Source organism: Populus alba, chromosome 1 (genome assembly GCF_005239225.2).
Source record: "Populus alba chromosome 1, ASM523922v2, whole genome shotgun sequence".
NCBI lineage: Eukaryota > Viridiplantae > Streptophyta > Magnoliopsida > Malpighiales > Salicaceae > Populus > Populus alba.
In genome coordinates, this window is record NC_133284.1 from 26368678 (window position 1) to 26389664 (window position 20987).

The 20987-nt window shown below is 36.9% G+C and overlaps 1 protein-coding gene and 1 long non-coding RNA gene across 2 annotated transcripts; both read left to right on the plus strand.

Annotated features, from left to right (window-relative positions):
• Positions 1-7065: 7065 nt before the first annotated feature.
• LOC140955523 (uncharacterized) lies at positions 7066-8037 on the plus strand. Its single transcript, XR_012169761.1, has 2 exons — positions 7066-7694; positions 7805-8037. It is a non-coding gene; the product is annotated as an uncharacterized lncRNA (long non-coding RNA).
• A 3405-nt stretch (positions 8038-11442) lies between these two features.
• On the plus strand, positions 11443-20580 carry LOC118046181 (vicianin hydrolase-like). Its single transcript, XM_073406084.1, has 10 exons — positions 11443-11595; positions 11784-11853; positions 13322-13380; positions 13469-13544; positions 13637-13714; positions 13807-13894; positions 15493-15742; positions 15855-15970; positions 16092-16328; positions 20267-20580. Exons 1-10 carry the CDS (start codon positions 11443-11445, stop codon positions 20433-20435), a joined length of 1296 nt encoding a protein of 431 aa, XP_073262185.1. The 3' UTR covers positions 20436-20580.
• The last annotated feature ends 407 nt before the right edge of the window (positions 20581-20987 follow it).

Consider the following 20987-nt stretch of genomic DNA (forward strand, 5'->3'; position numbering starts at 1 on the left):
TTGTTTTTTTCGGGTTTTTCCTCCTCTGTTTCCTTGAGAAGAAACAGAGGAACAAAAGTCTGTTTTGTTCTTCCCCCTCGTCTCAGGTTTTTTCGTTTCTGTGATTCAACCCCCCCACGCGTGTATGGACTATCTCTGGCTTTTATAGCCAGAGAACAAAGCCGTTTCTTCAATCCATAAATTGTGTTAATTGCAGGTGTAATGGTGGGAGCGGCGGTGGGCGTCCGTTTTCAGTCGAGAAGAAGATGAACAGTTGCGGGAAAACGGCGCCGTTTTGGTGTTTTGTGTTTTCATCCCTGACATTTTTCATTTTTACAGTCCAGTCCTTGGGTAAATTGTAATTGAACCCCTGCATCTCAGCGCCATTTACACATTGGTCCTTGGGTTTTAATTTTGCAATTTTGACCCCAAACTTTAATATTTCTTCAATTAAGTCCAAGCTTTAATTAATTTAATTAAATCCAAGTCCAATTAAGCCTCAAAACTTATCGATTCTCCAATTAAACCCTTAATTGGATTAATTAAATTAATTCCAAGCTCAATTAAGTCTCAAAACTTATCAATTCTCCAATTAAACCCTTAATTGGATTAATTAAATTAATTCCAAGCTCAATTAAGTCTCAAAACTTATCAATTCTCCAATTAAACCCTTAATTGGATTAATTGAATTAATTCCAAGCTTAATTAAGTCTCCAAACTTATCAATTCTCCAATTAAACCCTTAATTGGATTAAATAAATTAATTCCAAGCTTAATTAGATTAATTCCAACATTTAATTAAAACCCTAAAACCTTCATTCATATTGCCCTTAACCCAAAATTTAATTCATTCTTCATTTATTTCATTTTACTTCTTTTTTTATTATCATTATTATTTTTTCATCAATTTTTTTTATCCTTTTCAATAAATAAAATAATAATATTAAAAATAAAAAATAAAATGGTCAAAATTTGGGTTATGACAGTTGCCCCCTCTTTATAATATTTACTATGCAAAGATAATTGGAAAATTTCATTTTCTTTTATCTCTGTGTAGTAAATTTATAAAGAAAAGTAGATAGAGAAAGAACCTCTTTTTTTTTCTTGAAAACAGTAGATTGACACACGACCTTTACAAAGAGATGTAGAAATCAAGAAACAAGTCATTTGGAAGACGACCCCCTTTTTTTTGTATTTTGTTTTTTTGTTTTTTTTTGTTTTTTTAGAAGTGGTCTTATTATGATGGGTGACCTACCCAAGTAAAAAAAATAAAAATAATAATAATAAATAATAATAATAATAACGGCTCGAAGGCGCACTCAAAAGAATGTGAGGGCTCAAAGGCACTCGAAAAAGAAAGTGAGTGCTCAAAGGCACTTGAAAGGGAAAGCGAGTGCTCAGAGGCACTGGTGCTCAGAGGCACTTGAAGGGAAAAGCGAGTGCTCAGAGGCACTGGTGCTCAGAGGCACTTGAAGGCGAAAGCGAGTGCTCAGAGGCACTGGTGCTCAGAGGCACTTGAAGGCGAAAGCGAGTGCTCAGAGGCACTGGTGCTCAGAGGCACTTGAAGGGAAAAGCGAGTGCTCAGAGGCACTGGTGCTCAGAGGCACTTGAAGGTGAAAGCAAGTGCTCAGAGGCACTTGAAGGGAAAAGCGAGTGCTCAGAGGCACTAGTGCTCAGAGGCACTTGAAGGCGAAAGCGAGTGCTCAGAGGCACTTGAAGGGAAAAGCGAGTGCTCAGAGGCACTAGTGCTCAGAGGCACTTGAAGGGAAAAACGAGTGCTCAGAGGCACTTTAAGGGAAAGGGAGTGCTCAGAGGCACTGGTGCTCAAAGGCACTTGAAGGAAAAAGCGAGTGCTCAGAGGCACTGGTGCTCAAAGGCACTTGAAGGGCAAAGCGAGTGCTCAGAGGCACTTGAAGGGAAAAGCGAGTGCTCAGAGGCACTGGTGCTCAGAGGCACTTGAAGGGGAAAACGAGTGCTCAGAGGCACTGGTGCTCAAAGGCACTTAAACGGGAATCGAGTACTCAGAGGCACTAGTGCTCAAAGGCACTTGAAGGGAAAGGGAGTGCTCAGAGGCACTTAAAGAGGCAAACGAGTGCTCAAAGGCGCTCGAACAGAAAAGTGAGGGCTCAAAGGCACTCGAAGAGGAAAGCGAGGGCTCAGAGGCGCTTGAAAAGGAAGGCGAGTGCTTAAAGGCACTCCAACAGAAAAGTGAGGGCTCAAAGGCGCTCGAAGAGGAAAGCGAGTGCTCAAAGGCGCTCGAAGAGGAAAGCGAGGGCTCAGAGGCGCTCGAAAAGGAAGGCGAGTGCTTAAAGGCACTAAAGGAGGAAGGTGAATGCTCAAAGGCACTCGAATGGGGAAGTGAGGGCTCAAAGGCGCTCAAGAGAGGTGGAAAAGCATGAAGATTTTTTAGATGGCCTATTTCTTATGGGCGGCCTTCCCATGTTGAAAAATTCTCAAAAGTGAAAAAATTTCAACAACAATTTCGATCTTTGGCCATTTCAAGTTGGTCTTCCACTTGATGGATTCAGCTGGAATTTTCTCTAATGAGATTTGCAAAACTCATTGTCCAATGTCTCAAAGTTTAGATGATATGCATGCATCTTTACCTGATTTGAAATATAGGCCCCCATTTCTTCTTAGTCTTCTCGTTGCTTGACTGATGAGGACTTGCCAATTCTGATTTGGGTCATCTTTGTCACTTGGCTTCTAGCCCACTTGAGTTGGCCCATGTAAGTCTATTTCTAGATTTGTTCCCATAACTCAGCCTTTGTGGCGCCCATCGTGACCCACTTGCTTGCTAAAGATTTTCTGACTTGTCAAATATTTTAAAAGGATCATTCATTACTCCTCGTCTCACTGATAAAAACATTCGGTGTCACTTGCTGAAAGGATTAAATTGTCTTTCGTAAACCAAAATGCCCCCTTGTCTTGATGTAGGAAATATTCCTCTCTTTTTTCTAGAAGAGAAAATACAATGTTGCCCCCTTGTACTGGTCATTGCCCCTAAGTGTGCTTTGCCAGCGACTTAGATAAATAATGGTTTTGAAAGACCATTCTCTCGTTTCTCTTTTTGTTCATTTTGGTGAAGGAATGTGGGTCTAGAATGAATCTTGAAATCTTGATCTTGCATTTTGAAAACAAAAATTATTTCGATGTGAATCCAAAACAATTTGCTTTTGAAATCTTACAACTCCTTGGCTATTTTCTTTCTTGGAAAAGAGCTTATTTGCTCTTGTGTTTGGCAATGAGATCTTCAGTGAAAATACATCATGAGATGATCTTTTGTTTCAAAGTGAAGGGCTCGAGAAAAAGCTCGAGGTTTTGTATGAGAAAAATTTGTCTCTTTTTGAATCATTCATTTTTATCAGCATGAATAATAATGAGTAGTTTATTCTTGATGTCATGAATCTTATGAAAAAGTATTCTTTGCATTTGGAGAGCATTGTTTATTATTCTCGGTTGCTTGCTTGCTTGATTAGAAAGGACTTTTACAGGGACGTAACGTAGGCTGTGGTTGTTGGCTATGAAAGAAAAGGATTCGTAAGGCTCAAAGAGTGTTTCAGGGTTTCAAAGACTAAGGATCACTATCAACAGTTTGACTATTGACGTCATTCATATTTTCTTTTGTCGCACTTCTTTGATTTGTTGCTTCTTCTTTTTTATTGCTTTGCTAGGGCATACTCACTTTATCTTGGATGTCACGTTTTCTAGTGATTTGGGCATGCCCCCTAGCATTTGAGTTTCTTGAGCTCTTATGCTTTTTTTTTTTTTTTGCTTTCTTGTAGCTTTTTCACTTTTCTCATTGAAATTTTCTCTTGCCCCCCAGTGTGGGGTGTGATCCTAGTCGGGATTTTTTCATGAAAGAAAAATTATTCAGGCTCAAAAGTGGATAGCAAGGGATGTACTTATTTCAGAATGTGAAAGAAATAACAAAGATGGCCTTTCCTCATTTCAAGCGCAAGCAGTTAAGATCAATAAACTTTGACCTCATCCAGTGTGATGGTTTGGTCTTTACAAAGATGCATTTCATGGATCATGAGCAACAAGTGTACTACATACCATTATTCATACATTTAAAAACAAATGATTCAAGAGTCATGGGTAAGGGTGTTCATTCATTTGTTTTTTTTCTTTTTTTTTTGGTTTATAATTTAGTCACCTCAATGATGGAGTTGCTTGATTCAATTGTCATTCTACAAGTAGAATGTTAAAAATATCATTTTTGAAAGAACATCAAATTATTTTTGAAATCAAAATACCAGATCAATTTTTCAAAACTCCAATAGGGAAATGAATTTTGGTACAAGAGATGAATTGCGTCTATAAGATCACGCGAGGCTTCAAAGGTGTATTCGTGAGTTCTTATAACAAAACTCTCTTAAGAAGATGAATAATGATTGGTCGCAAACACGATTGAATGACAAACTCATTATTTCATTGAAGCTTAGGGAAAAAAGTTCAACAACAAAGATCTTATGCCAACATGAATATTGGCATGATAACACAAAAGGGGCTAAACATTTAGTGATCATTCATTGGAATTGTTGAAATCTTTCAATCATTCATTATCCTCGACAAGGGCATCTTTTCAACACTTAGTTGCAGTCGCATGCAGACCATTCTCGACCTACTATCACCATAGCTTTATCTTCAAAACAGTTGATATCTGAGAGTCGGTGCGAAGAAATTAACTATAGGAACGGTAAGTGCCTTGGCAACCCCCTTCATTGTCCTTTCCTTTTTCGATGAAACCGTTCTTTTCAGTCGGATCATCAATTTTACCTAACCCAATAGCTTGTTCAATCCTCTCAGCTATAATAACCAGGTCAGTAAAATGTTGTGCAGAGTTTCTAACCAGGTACTCAAAGTATGGAGTTTTAAAGGTATTGGAAAATAAACTGATCATCTCTTTTTCCAACATGGGAGGATTAACTTGTGCAGCTACCTCACTCCATCTTCGGGCGTATTCCCTTATGGACTCTTTGTTGTCCTTCTCCATAGCTTGCAAGCTTAACCGATCAGGGCCCACGTCTATATTGAACTTATATTGCCTCATAAAGGCATCAACTAAGTCCTTCCATTTTTTAACCTTGGTATTGTCCAACCGCATATACCAAGTGAGGGCAGTGTCACTCAAACTGTCTTGGAAGAAATGAATCAGCAGTTTCTCATCATCAACCACCTCAGCCATTTTGTTGCAGTATGCTTTGAGATGAGTCATAGGGCATTGAGTTCCCGTATATTTGACAAATTCTGGCACTCTAAACTTTTTGGGAATGACAACATTGGGCACCAAACACATATTGACAGCTTTCACCAGGTCACACAAATGGTTTCCTTCAACTGCACTTATCCTCTTCTCTAGGGTAGTCCATTTTTCCCAATCCTCTTCTTTCACCATCTCGCCCTTTTGAGATTCTTTCTCGGTGGAATCAGTGGTAGATGAAATTCTTGAAGGGTATGCTGGCTGGAAATGCATAGCTTGTTGAAATTCAGATGACATCCTACTTGCCCCCAGATTATGTGGATCGAAATGAGTTACATGCATATCTTCAGGCTGAGCTATAAGTGTTCCTTTTCTGGATTTATCTCTCAAGGCTTGCTCGAGTAGACTAGTAAGCCTTGCGACTTCTTCTTTAAGATTATCCACCTCTTTTTGATGTTGGGCTTCCAACTGGGCTCTTTCTTCGTTTTCCATTTGTCTTTTTCTCGAACGAGTGTTATAAATGAGTTTCAATGGGGGACCTATATTTCAACCTACTAAATGTAAATCATGCAGTTATGCAAAAATGCTAAAGCAATAATAAATAAAAAATGCGTATGAAATGTGAACTTGCCCTTCACGGGGTGACAACCTAATTGGAAGATCCTAATTACTGAGTGCATCAAGGGATTGGTCAATATCTAGTTTCAAAGGGTCTCTCGCATGCTCAGTGATCGTCCATGAAAGGTCGATATGAGGCTTACAAGTAGTGTGAAGATAGAGGCCCTGAGTAATATCAGTTTGGCATATCAACCACTTCCAAGTAAACAATCAAGCGAGAGTTGGATGGTTTCACGAGTCTTACCCAGGCTAAAGCCATTGGGGTACCGTTACTTTCCCACTTATCCTAGGTTGCAAAGTGTGTGCTCTCAAAGTGATGCATGGCAACATAAACAAGGATGCATGCTAAAGCAGTAAATGCAGGAAAAATAAACAAATAAAAACAACAAAAAACAAAAAAAAAAAAAAAATAATAGCAATAATAAGACAAAAGACAAAGCTTAATCCTTGTCCCCAGTGGAGTCGCCATTCTGTCGCACCCGACATCGCGGCGGCCCTAAAAAATAATTTTCTTGAATTATGGAAAAAGAACAGATTTCTGGCATCCGGTTCTTTTAGGGAAAAATATCTTGTTTAAGGAGTCGCCACCTAGTATTATGGTCACTAGGAACCCTAACTGGTCAACAGAGATTCTATGGCTCGGGATTGGTTACGTAAAAGGGAAGATATTATCACCCCTTAAAAACTCTGGCGCTGGTAATTATTACGTAGTTAAAAAAATTAAATCTAGATGTTTTTTTTTGTTTTTTTTTATGTAGTAAAAAATAATAATAATAATTAAATCAGTGTCTTTATTCCTGACTCTGGCGTCAGTGAATAAATAAATAAATAAATTCATTTTTCATACATGCACATATATTTTTCTTGCCAAATAAAAAAATATAATGAATAAAATAATATAAACTTAGACCAGTATTTTATTCCCGACTCTGTCGTTGGTGAATAAACCGATAAATTTATATTATTTTTTTCCATGCATACACATATTTTTTCATTTTTTTATTTCTACTATTTTTTTATTTATTTTTTTTAATTTTTTATTATCTATTTATATTTTTTGGGGCCGGGCCCAGTTCAGCCCAAAAGAGGCTGGACTGGGCCCAGCCAGCCCGGCCACTGGCCCAAGCCAGTGGCCTGGCAGAGTTTAATTAAATTTCAACTAAACTGCACGCGTGAAGCAATTTCACGCGTGCAGCAACTGTGCGAAGGTAATTAAATTACCTTCGCACAGTTCTTTCATTATGCTCAATTTCAAACAAGAATGAAGAGAAGAATGGGATTGGTTTACCTGCTTCTGGAAATCGCGAGGAGGCTTGCAGCACAGTGATTTCGTGCTCGTCTGCGTATGACTGTCCCCTTCTGTTTTCCTTTTGCTTTGGTGATGATGAAGGTCACGGCTGGCTTCTTGGGTTCTTTCTATTATTCTGGACTTTCTCTCTTGGTTTCTTCCTTTGCTTCTGTTTCTGTGGTTTTATTCCCTTGCCTCTAGTTCCAAAGGTCAAAGGACAGCAACGATGGAGGCTGGTAGCCGTTGGTTTTTTTTTTGCTTCTGTTCGTCTGCTCCTCTGTTATCGTCTCCCTATGCCTCCCAGTTCTTTTTCTCTTAGTCCGTGGTTCCCCCTTTTCTTTTCTTTTTTCGTTTCTGTGATCCCCCAGTTTTTCTCCTCTGGTTTTTTGTCTGGGTTTAGCTGAAGTTTTTCCTCGGTTTCTCGTCCAAAATCCCACTGTTTCCCCCCCTTTCAGTCCCCTGGTTCTGTCTCTTTTCTCCCCTCTCAACCCCTCGGTTCTGTATTTCCCTTGGGTATTTGTTTTTTTCGGGTTTTTCCTCCTCTGTTTCCTTGAGAAGAAACAGAGGAACAAAAGTCTGTTTTGTTCTTCCCCCTCGTCTCAGGTTTTTTCGTTTCTGTGATTCAACCCCCCCACGCGTGTATGGACTATCTCTGGCTTTTATAGCCAGAGAACAAAGCCGTTTCTTCAATCCATAAATTGTGTTAATTGCAGGTGTAACGGTGGGAGCGGCGGTGGGCGTCCGTTTTCAGTCGGGAAGAAGATGAACAGTTGCGGGAAAACGGCGCCGTTTTGGTGTTTTGTGGTTTCATCCCTGACATTTTTCATTTTTACAGTCCAGTCCTTGGGTAAATTGTAATTGAACCCCTGCATCTCAGCGCCATTTACACATTGGTCCTTGGGTTTTAATTTTGCAATTTTGACCCCAAACTTTAATATTTCTTCAATTAAGTCCATGCTTTAATTAATTTAATTAAATCCAAGTCCAATTAAGCCTCAAAACTTATCGATTCTCCAATTAAACCCTTAATTGGATTAATTAAATTAATTCCAAGCTCAATTAAGTCTCAAAACTTATCAATTCTCCAATTAAACTCTTAATTGGATTAATTGAATTAATTCCAAGCTTAATTAAGTCTCCAAACTTATCAATTCTCCAATTAAACCCTTAATTGGATTAAATAAATTAATTCCAAGCTTAATTAGATTAATTCCAACATTTAATTAAAACCCTAAAACCTTCATTCATATTGCCCTTAACCCAAAATTTAATTCATTCTTCATTTATTTCATTTTACTTCTTTTTTTATTATCATTATTATTTTTTCATCAATTTTTTTTATCCTTTTCAATAAATAAAAATAATAATATTAAAAATAAAATAAAATGGTCAAAATTTGGGTTATGACAAGTCTAATGTCAATGGAGAAAAGGAGCTAAGAGTCGGTAAGGGCTTATGCACAAAGGTGGAGGGATGAGGCAATGCATGTCCAGCCCCTTTTAATAGAAACAAAGATGGTGAGCTTGTTTGCCAATACCTTCATGGCACCTTATTATGAGCATCTAATGGGTAGCTCCACTCAACATTTCTATGATGCAGTACGAATAGCCGAAAGGATAAGAGAGAAGGGTTTTAAAGGATAGAGCAAGGGATTAAAGCTGGGCGTATAGCGGTGCCATTGGAAAAGAAGGGTTTTATTGGAAGAAAGAGAGAAGGCGATATTAACAACTTGGAAGGGGGGTATAAGGGTAAGAGAGTAGATTCCCATAATCCATAAGTACCTACCTCTCAATTCTCACATATAAACTTTAACCAACCTTTTTCCCCTAATCGAACAAATAACCTGCCAAACAACCAAAATCACTACCAAAGACCCCATACAAGATACACTTCAGAACAATTGTCGCCGTTACCCATGCCTTTGAAGGACATGTACGCCAAACTGTTGAGCATTGGACAGATAGCTCTTATCCCTACACTACCACTACAACCACCATTTCTAATTTGGTACAAGCCCAAGTTGACTTGCGAGTACCATGGGGGCAATCCCGAGCATGGGATTGAAACCTGCTACGCTGTTCGGGCCAGAATGGTTTTGGCCTAGTCTTACTGTCTGGGCCGGATCTGGCCCAGACTAAGAGGGGAGTTTGTTGGGCCGAATCCGGCCCAACCCTTTTGGGGCTGAGTTTGGCCCGTTTATCTGGGCCAGCCCAGCCCACATAATATATTATAATATATATTATTATATATAATATTATATCTGTGTGTGTGTGTGTGTGTGTATTTTAAAGAAACAAAAAGAGAAAATATTCTGAAAAATCTTGAAAAAAAATATTGTTGGTTTTGCTGCATATTTTTTGTCGAAATGACTTAATATTGGTTTGTATTTTTATACCATAGAAATACAAATTCAGTATTAAAATACCCGGTTTTCGTCAACAAAAAAAAATGTTTATATAAAAAAATGTTTTCTTGTGTGTTGCATACGGCCAATAATCTAACATGTTTTGAATGTTTTTATATATATAAAAAAAAATATACATATTGGAAGTTTCAAAAAATATGTTTCTGCATGGATTTCTTAAACACAACCAAAAATTATTTTCTTGCATTTCTGGATTTTACAACATGTTTGTAAAACCCCAAAGGGTATTAGCCAATATTCCAAAAAAATATAAAAATCCTATTTTGGGGGGAATTCATGTATTATTCACCGCTAATATTTGGATAAAGAAATTCTTAAATGACAAATATCCAAAATATTATTGGGAGTAATAAATCCGCACACATCCTTGAAAAAGCCTTGATTATAATCGAGGACATTTCAATTTACTTGTTTTTGCTCCACGGTTTACGAGCCATAAGAGTATAAAATACAAAATATATATATATATATATATATATAGATTTTTTAGTGCCCTAGATTTCTAAAAAAAAAAAATTTCCTCCTTGCGATTTACAAGTCGCAAACTCTTGAAATACTAAGGGAAAAATGAGCTTTCAAAGCACATGGAATCTCCTTGGATTTCTATCCAAATAAATTTTATTTGAATCAAATCTAGAAAAACTGATGGGATTAGAAAACACCAACACCATAGCAATTATAGAGCAACCCAAACACCAAGCAGCTTACCTTAGGTAGAGCGTACTAGGGGTGCTAATACCTTCCATTTACGCAACCAGTCCCTTGCCTTAGAATCTCTGAAAGACCAGTTAGGGTTCCTAGTGACCATAATACTAGGTGGCGACTCCTTTACACAAAAGAAAAACCCTGAAATTCAATCGAATGGTCGTCGCGATGCAGCGCTCCGCCGCGAGGGTGCGACACCTATATAAAAAAAATTATTTTACAGGTGTTAAGTTTTTAACCACCAATCATCTATACTTCGTGATCTTTAAAGAAGAGAATATTGACTTGAACTTATAATTAACTGCTATTCAAATTAAATATCAAATGATCTCAATCCAGAGCATGTAGAATTTTGGAACATTATCATTTAGTGTTTTCTATAACAAATTTGATAGGAGTCATTAATGGCTCTTTTATAATTGTTTTATTGACATCCCTAATCATCATTAATAATAAATAATCAAGACAGTCCTCAAATAGAACGTGTAACTAAGGATAACCCTTCACCCGATCTGTGTTGGTAGCTCGAGAGTCAAATCAAACTTTGTAATCTCAACAAGTATTTGTACCTGCAACAATACACTCCTTTATAGCTCCACAGCAACAATACACTCCTTCAATCGCTATGTTTCAACATTAACGGTCACCAAACCCTTCTAGATAATGTTTGTGTCAATACAATACACGTGAACATAGCGAGTATTCTAGAGTCTTATTTGGCCATTATAGGATGGGGTCTAGCCATTGATCTCGTCGTTCCGCTCCAAAAAAACTCAAGCCATTGATTCTTTAAATTCGGTGATATGTAGCAAACAATTTTCATTCAATCTCTATGAATATACATTTATAAGAAAGCAGCTGAAAACGAAAAAAGATTTGAAAATCATGGACTATTAATGCTTTGTCTAGTTTTGTAATAGAATTAACCGATTTGTCTTGCTGGTCACGAGACAAGAATATCGTAAAAGATAGACCAAATTGCCAAGAAAAGATTTTAGAATAGAACAAGTCTAAACAGCTAGTGGTATTCTATTGCATAATATGCCGGCATCCATATCGAGAAAGGATTTAAAATAATATATGAAACAAGATATGTTTTGGAAGTAAAAGATTTTATGGATTTTAAAATAATATAGTTGTACATTTAATTATGATTTGAATATCTCCATCAATTCAATAAATTGGGCAGTGTAGAGGCATTGTTGATCAGTAAAGTCAGCAATGGCAATTAGAGGTCCTTTACTAGTTTTGTTCCTGGCTTTAATTTGCTTGGTAGCAACCATCCATGGTGCAAAACCAAGCCCTCTTGTCCCGTTTAGCCGAAGCAGTTTCCCACCTGGTTTTTTGTTCGGAGCTGGATCTGCTGCCTATCAGGTTTAAGTCCATTAATTTCTTTCTCACAAGAATTTTCCCTGAATAAAAATTAGTGTTATGAAAAAAAAAAAAAAACAAAATCTTCTATGAGGCCTTACAAAAAATAAAAAGAGTGAAACTAGAAAACATATGGGATAAATCTTTGCTCCGTTTTGAATGTCCATAATTATTTTCTTTAATTTACACAGATTGAAGGAGCAGCACTGATTGACGGAAGGGGATTTAGCATATGGGATAAATTCACGAGGGAACATCCAGGTTTGTGACTTTAATGTTAATGCATGGTGATCCTTTTTTCGTATATAATAATGTCGTTCAAATATTCTTCTTCTTCATGTTATTTATTTTTATTCTTTTTTTGTTATGTATGGTTTATAATAATGTAGTTCAAATGTTCAGATATTTATTTATTTTTTCAAATCTTTGCTCAAGGTTAAACATAAATAAATAAACTTTATTTGACTGAAGTTATATTTGTTTATTTATTCATTAAATGTCCTATCAAGATATATAAATAATCTTTAGATCAAGTGCTGATTTATATTTTTTATCCCCCGGCTGTTCTACAGTCATTCTTTACCCTTTTTTTCTTTTTTCTATTTGTTCTCCATTTTTGTCTATTTACTATTTAAACAATTAGTTCTCATACACAAGTAGGCTTGACCTACACATTGTGTTTATCTATATATTCTTTCAGTTAACAGGCTTGGGTTTTAATGGTTGGTGTTTTTTTCATTATATACAGGCAACAGAGAAGGATTACTCTTTATTGTGTAGCATAAAATCCCATGAACATATCAACGAAAAAGGAAAAAAAAAAGAATTCTATCCAATTAAACTGCACTTTTCCAAGCTGTTTAAAAAAACGAAATGAAACTCACCACTAAGACATTGAATATTTTTATTAAATAATTGTAACAATTTTAAATAGGAAGTTACTGTGATTCTCTATATTCCATATTTCAAGATTTTATGATGAATGAATAGGAAAAAAAAAATATTAATGGACCGATATGCATCAATGTACTGCAATATTTTTTATTTTTTTTTACGGTGAGGATAAGAGATCCAGCTCAGTATTGTATTTTAAAAACCAAAAATTGTTCAGTCGTACACCAAGCCCCTTTTCCGAGTTTGTGCCGTTATAGATATAATAGATTTGGCATCCAATCCATAAAAAATGAAGGATGTTTTAGATCTCAATTGAGAAACCTTTTATTCTCCTTTATCATTTACAAAATTAAGATAAGAGTTTTAGTAGAGGGATAGATTTGCTATTTTCTTATAAAATATGTGGTGATAATTATTTTTTAAAATGTTTTTTATTTGAAAATACATTAAAAAATATTTTTTTATTTTTAAAATATTATTTTTGATATTAACACATCAAAACAATCTGAAAACACCTAAAAATATTAATTTAAAATGAAACAATTAATTTTTTAAAAAATATTTTTAAAACATAAAAATAAACATGCTCTTGATTTATTTGGAAAAATAATGAAGCATAATTTTATTTAGCATTAAGATAAAATTTACAAAAGACTGCCTCGAAATTGGGGAAACCTAAAGAAAATCTAGTTACTATGTTAGCTGATTTCAAAAATGATATTGTTTCCAAAAATAGAAAAAATTATAACTGATATTAAAACTAATAAGTCATTGGTTTTAATATAATATTACTGTTTATTATCTATGTTCTTAATCATTTTATGGTTGATAACAGAAAAGATTTGGGATCGCAGCAATGGAGATGTAGCAAGCGATTTTTATCACAAGTTCAAGGTGTTCCCGGCTACTATTTATATTAAACAACAAATTAATTGCTATGTTCTTCGCTTAATCTTAACCAACTTTGATTGAAATGTTACAGGATGACATAAAATTGATGAAACGTGTTGGTTTGGATACCTTCAGGCTTTCCTTTTCTTGGAGCAGAATATTGCCGAGTGAGATTTCCAAGTCTCTTTTCCCTATTAATTACATTTTCCTCTTTCATGAGTGGAATCTAATAAATATTATGTATCACTTCTGTTTTCAGAGGGAAAAGTTAGTCGAGGAGTGAACCCACTGGGTGTTAAGTTCTACAACAACGTCATCAACGAGCTTCTTCACAATGGTCAAATTCCCATCAATATTGTTTTTCTAATTCTCTCTATAAAATCAGTGTGTGTGTGTGTATTTTTATTTACTTTTTACTAATATGAGCAGGTATAAAACCCCTTGTGACGTTACTCCATTATGATCCTCCACAAAGTCTCTATGATGAGTACGGTGGATTCCTAAGCTCCAAGATAGTGTACGTATATTGTTAGATCCATATATCAGTGAAATATCTTGCATCATTCAATAGTTTACAAAATAGTTGCACAATTTTCAAACAATATAACAATTAGAAAAGGATGAGTAACCTTTTCCGTGTCTTTACCACAAAAAGGACAAAGCAAAGATGATTTTTTTTTTTTAAAGAAGCTGTTATTATTAAGTAATGCAAAATTGTGCAATGCAATCATTACACAGAGAAAAAGTTTGCTGAATTAGCTAGCAAACCTATTTAACATAAACCCTACAAACTCAATAAAAACCTTCCACCATCTGGTTCCTGCATAGGAGCCAAAAGAATGCCCCAATCAACATAATCTGCATTGGATTAAACAAAGTACCGATAAATTATCTATGAGGGTCATAGCCAAGCCACAAAATCAGATATTCGGTGCACTCCTTGTTTAGCGAGATGATCTGCCATGTGATTGCTTTCCCGGTAAGAATGAGAGTAGGTGATTGAATCAAAACATGAAGCTAGCCTCTGAGCTGAAGAGAAGAGTTTATGATGAATCCAAGGCCTATTATAAGAATTATTCATCCAGCTAATGACATTGGCAGAATCAGATTCGATAATAATATGTTTATGATGTAAGAAGCAGTTAGAGGCTGACAATTCGATAGCTTTGACTACTGCTCTCAGCTCAGCTACATTAGAGTCTAAGATCCCAATCGGCATAGAAAAAATACCTAAAAGTATTCCATGATGATTCCGCAAAACACCACCTATTCCGGAGGGGCCAGGTTTTCCGATAGAGGATCCATCAACATTCCATTTGAATCTATTCGTCATAGGGGGAGACCACATAATACCAATCCTCAACTTTTGAGAATTAGTCCACCGAACCAGACCTTCAGCAGATCGAAGCAAATCTGAGGAGGAGTAGGGAAAAATCCGGTTCAATAGCCTTTAACCATAAGCAAAGCCGAGTAACAATAAGGAAGAACAAAGTATCATAATCTGGGATCTTCTGCTTAAATATTACATCATTGCGAAGAAGCCACATAGACCATGTCGCAGAAAAGAACAACATCACCCATACTTTTTTCTGAAATTTGCCATAAACCAAAGAGTCCCACTGAGAGAAGAGATTTGCCAAGTTCCTTGGACAACACCAAGCTAAGCCCCACCAATTGATGATTTTAGACCAAATGAGCCAGTGCTTGTAGCAATGAATAAAAAGGTGGTCGACCATTTCTTCCTCAGCCAAGCAGATCGGATAGATTGCAGCTGAGATATCCAGTATGCCTCTTTTAACTAACATGCTGCGGGTGTTGATTTTGTTGATGATGGCCATCCAGCAAAAAACCTCTACTTTAGGTGGGACGAGACCTCTCCAAATCCCCTTAAAGGAGAAGACAGTGTTCAATGGAGAACTAGGAGATAAAAGCCCACATAGAGATTTAACCGAGTATCTTCCTGTGTTATTGGCTTTCCAGACAAACCGATCCTCTGCTTCTTTGTCCAGTTGCATTCCCACAAAAATGATTTTGAAGATGATTTTGAACAGAGAATGAATTCCCACAAAAACGACTTCCTTAAAGTTATTACTAACTTTCAAATTTTTTGAGCAGAGATGATTTTGCAGAGTATGCAGACTTCTGCTTCAAAACATTTGGTGATCGAGTGAAATATTGGATAACAATGAACGAACCAAATGGGCTGGCTATTAATGGTTACAATTTCGGTTCCTTTGCACCCGGTCGATGTTCTCCTCTCGGAAACTGCCCTGGCGGCAACTCCGCCGTCGAGCCCTATGTTGCTGCCCACAACATGATTCTTAGCCATGGAGCTGCCGTTAAAGTATACAAGGACAAGTACCAGGTTTGTATCCTTCAAAATTATTGATCTAAGCTTTATCTTTTAACATTTAAAAACTATTAAAGCGTATATATAGTACTCAAAGCTTCAATGAGCTTGCTTGGATTTTGTGCAGGCTATTCAAAAGGGGAAAATTGGAATTACAATCGTAAGCCATTGGTTCTTACCAAAATTTAATACAACTGCTGACCGCATAGCTGTTTCCAGAGCTTTGGATTTCATGTTTGGATGGTAATTTAATACTTAACGACTCGGTAGAATTTCGAGTTATTTTCTTTAATGATGCTTGATTAATTAGCGCCTAACACATCATATTATTGATATAGATCAATTTCTTTTTAATCCTTTATAGGTTTGCACGTCCAATTACATTTGGTGATTACCCCGATAGCATGCGGTCTTTGGTTGGAAATCGACTTCCGAAATTTACCAAAGAACAGTCTGCAATGCTAAAAGGATCCCTCGATTTTCTTGGCTTAAACTACTATACAGCAAATTATGCAGAAAGCATTCCTTTGACAGCTACCGGGGCTAACCTTAGTTATACCGACGACAGGCGTGTCAGTCAAACTAGTATGCTCGATTTTCTGTGCCTTGTTTTAATTAGGGTTTATTTGACGAAATATATATATTAATTGATCTCACAAATATATTTTTGTCATCACAGCTGAGAAAAATGGAGTTCCCATAGGCACACCGGTACGGTTTTTTATTTGTTTTTTTTTTTTTAGATTTCCGAATATATAGAGATTAAGGCCAAAGGATTTTGAATCATTCACTGCCTTACAGAATCTAATTAATAAGAAGACTAATTATGGTGTAAATGGTTTGCTGCAGACTGACTTGAACTGGCTTTACGTGTACCCGAGGGGAATACAAGATGTTCTGCTGTTTTTTTTTTTTTTTTGAAAGATGTGTATATTATATAAGCGTCAAAGTCTGACGGGAATAGAACAAAAGCTACGCAATATCTTAATATGGCATAAAGTCATATGAAGGATAAAGCGCAACTTAAGATAAACCAAAGCAAAGAAAACCATACAAATCCATCCAAATGAGCTGAAACTAAACATTCCTCAACAAAACAAAACAGAAAATACTCAAAGACATAATGGGAGAAGAAACAATAGCAAGCCCATAGAAAAATGGTGGATTCAAAGCCAGGCAACAAATTCACTTGATCTCCGCACTCCTTGCTTAGCCAAACCATCTGCCATGCAATTACTTTCACGAAAGATATGAGAGAAGGTGATTGAAACAAAATATGCTTTCAGTCTATTAACATAGGAGAGAACAAATTATGATGCTTCCAGTGACGACTGAGAGGATTATTCATCCAGCGAATAGCATTGACAGAGTCAGATTCGATGATGAGGTGTTGATGGTGTAAATGACAATTAGATGCTGATAGATCAATGGCTTTCACAATAGCCCTTAACTCAGCAATATTAGAGTCTAAAATACCAACTGGAACAGAGAACATACCGAGCACATGGCCATGATGATTTCGCAGCACACCACCTATTCCAGAGGGGCCTGGCTTACCAAGAGAAAGAGCCGTCCACATTCCATTTGAGCCTATTAATCATAGGAGGAGACCATATATTTTTAATCCTGAAAGAGTGAGCATTGGACCACCGAAGCAAGCCATCTGCCGATCTGATCAGATCTGAAGGGGAGTATGGAAAATCTGAATGGATAGCTTTTAGCCAAAGACATAGACGGGTGATAATAAGAAAAAAAATTGAGTCATAATCAGGTGTCTTCTGTTGGAAAATGAGATCATTTCGAAGGAGCCAAAGAGACCATGCCACTGAGAAGAACAACATCAACCATGCCTTCCTTTGAAAATTACCATGCACCATGGAAGACCATTGAGACCACATATCTGAGAAGCTCTTTTTGGGCAACACCAAACTAAACCCCACCATTTAATGATTTTGGACCAAATGAGCCAATGCTTATGGCAGTGAAGCAGAATATGGTCCACCGATTCTGCTTCAACAAGGCAAATAGGGCAATTTGATTCCGAGCTACTCAAGATACCTCTTCGAACCAACATTACATCGGGTGTTGAGTCTGTTAATGATAGCCATCCAGCAAAAGATCTCTACCTTAGGAGGGACAATACCTTTCCAAAATCCAGCAAAATGAGAAGGCATTGTTTGTGGAAAGCTTTGGACTCAACAATCCGCAGAGAGATTTCACTGAAAATCTTCCTGAATTATTGTCCTTCCAAATTAGTCTATCCTCTCCATCTTTGTCCATGAGTACTATTGATAGGATTGCATATAGTTGATCAAGCAAGCCAATGTTGCGCCCCCGTAGTGGACGTATCCATGAAAAAAACCAAATCCACTCATACCCTTCCCACATTCCCATCTTAGCAATGGTGGCATCTTTGTCATTGGATAATTGGAAAAGAGTAGGGAAGTGATCTGCTAAACAGTGATCATTAAGCCAGCAATCAAGCCAAAAAACAAAGTTTTCTTGCCATTTCCGATAAGGACCAAAGATTGCTCATTCACAATATCCTGCAACTTATTATTTCTCACACAATGATTGACAATCCGAGACCATGTAGTTGCAGTTCCTGGAATAGGAGCTTGCAGCAGCAGATTAGAGCAATTGGTGTTGTAGATGCTTTTGATCACACCCTTCCACATACTTGATTCCTCCAACCTAAACCTCCATAACCATTTAAAGAGCAGAGCTGTATTTTTGTCCCTTAAAAGAACCAATCCCAAGACCACCGCATGTTTTGGAAGAGTAACAGTTGCCCAGCTAACATTGCATATTTTGTGCCTTTCCGCATTTCCAGACCAGAGGAAGGATCGAAGTTTCTGATCAATTTTGGAGGCTACTGTAGTAGGCATGGGGAACATAGATAGGTAGTAGATGGGGAGATTGTTGAGCACAGATTTAATCAAGCACAAAACGACCCCCAATAGATAAGAATCTGCCTTTCCACGAAGCCAACCGATAACTGATATTGCGCAAAATAGGGTTCCACATTGTAGCTCTGCCCAAGTTTCCACCGATGGGGAGCCCAAGATACATGAGAGGCAACTGATCCTGCTTGCATCTGAGAAGCTGAGCTGTGAAGGTACATGTATGAGCTGCTACACCCACACCCACAATACTGCTTTTATGAAAATTGACCTTCAGCCCTGAGACAAGTTCAAAGCATAATAGGATACATTTAATGTTCTGCATGCTATGAAGAGAGTCTGAGCTGAACATAAGGGTGTCGTCCGCAAACTGTAGGTGAGATATGACAAGCCCTGAATTGTCAATGTTTATACCCGAAGTCAAGCCCAAATCACAGCCACGCTGCAACATACAACTCAAACCCTGGACTGCAATGTTGAAGAGAAGCGGAGAGAGAGGGTCTCCTTGGCGTAGGCCTTTAGCTAAGCAGAACTCCTCCGTGGGAGACCCATTAACAAGCACAGACATTTTTGCCGTTGATATGCATTGCATTATCCACCCTCGCCATCTACTACCGAAGCCCATACTAGCCATGATGTCATTAATATATTCCCATAACACCGAATCAAAGGCTTTATGAAAATCTAGTTTGAAAAGATAAGCTTTACCCTTTTTCTTCTTGATGAAAGAAAGGACCTCATTTGCAATCAAGACGCTGTCTAAAATTTGCCTCCCTTTGATGAAAGCATTTTGATGATGAGAGATGACCTCTGGCATAACATGTTTCAACCTAGTTGCAAGAATCTTTGAGAAAATCTTGTATAGGCTACCCACCAAACTAATAGGTCTGAAATCCGATAGCTTGATAGCACTTTTAATCTTTGGAATAAGAGTAACGAAGGTGCTATTGATACCTACAGGGAGGAGATTAGTCCGATAGAATTCATCAACCATCTGGATAATGTCCTGACCTATAATGTTCCATGCTTTCTTGATGAAAAGAAAGTTAATACCATCAGGACCTGGGGCTTTATTTCCATCACAATCCCACACAGCTGCTTTAATCTCTTCTGCAGAAAATGGAAATTCAAGAGCAGCCGAGGAGGAAGACTTCAGCCTTGAGAATTCTAGTTTTGTACATCAAAGATAATTACAAAAATCCACCAGTTTTTATTACTGAAAATGGCAAGACATGCAGCTGCTATTTTATTTTTTATTTTTCAATAATTTGAACTCACTAACACGGTTTTGTCAGCGACTGATTAATGTGTTCTTCTTGGCAGGAATTGCTGAAAATGCGTCGCGACCGCTTGCCTTTGCCCTCAAGGATAGTTGGAGAATAAGATACCACAGTGCCCACCTCTCATATCTTTTGAAAAGCTATCCAGTTTAGTATTTCAACATCTTAATTTTAAATTATCATGTAAATTAATTCCTTGAACGTCATTCTAGGCAAAACATATACAGAAATTTCTGAATTAATGGACCTTTTAATTACACTCTTTTATAGTTTCTTCTTAGTATAAAAACTATTAGATATATCTGGATTAAGATATAGTTAAGATGGTAAGCTATTGGTTGAACATTGGCATGCAGGAAGGGGGCTAACGTGAAGGCATACTATATATGGTCATTTTTGGACGACTTCGAATGGGATGCTGGCTACACTGTTCGCTTCGGTGTGACTTATGTTGATTTCAAGAATAATTTGAAACGATATCTGAAGAGTTCAGCTAGATGGTTCCAGCTCTTGCTTAAAAAGTAAAACTTTAATTAATTGGCTGTCTAGATCATGTGTGTGAGTGAGTGAGCAGCATGAGGAGACCAGAATCAACCGTGAATTCGTTCCATTCAATAAGGTTTTCTGTACTGTATTCCGTCAGGAAAAAATAAATTCTTGTTTTTTCGTATGCAGAGTCAAATTAGTAAATTGCTTCTCCTTTTATTCTTATAGTATTTAATTAAAAAACATTACTATAGGATAAGCTACTCTAAAAAAAAGAGAGACTATAGGATAAGCAAGTAGGAAAACTAAATTTTCATTTTCAAATCTTGCACAAAAGCAAACTCAAAAGAGAAAGAGACGTACAGTATTTTGAAGGGCTTGCAGACGTGCATGGTCCAACAATATGTGAGCTTGTGGATTCAGACTTTTAGAAACCATAAAAAACTGGGCTTAAGCCAGGGAAGGACGGTAACGCCCTCTTGAATTTTACATGTGAATAATAACTTTAAAAAATTATCTTGAATTTAAATTATGGATAAGATATATGAATCATTTTATATTAATTTTTATTACATCTTTAAATAAGAAAAT

Coding starts and splice junctions, on each gene's coding strand:
- LOC118046181 (XM_073406084.1), top strand. CDS start 11,443: ATGGCAATTAGAGGTCCTTTACTAGTTTTGTTCCTGGCTTTAATTTGC. Junction 13,895..15,492: donor TTCCTAAGCTCCAAGATAGT/GTACGTATATTG, acceptor TTTTTTGAGCAG/AGATGATTTTGCAGAGTATG. Junction 16,329..20,266: donor ACTAGTATGCTCGATTTTCT/GTGCCTTGTTTT, acceptor ATTGGCATGCAG/GAAGGGGGCTAACGTGAAGG.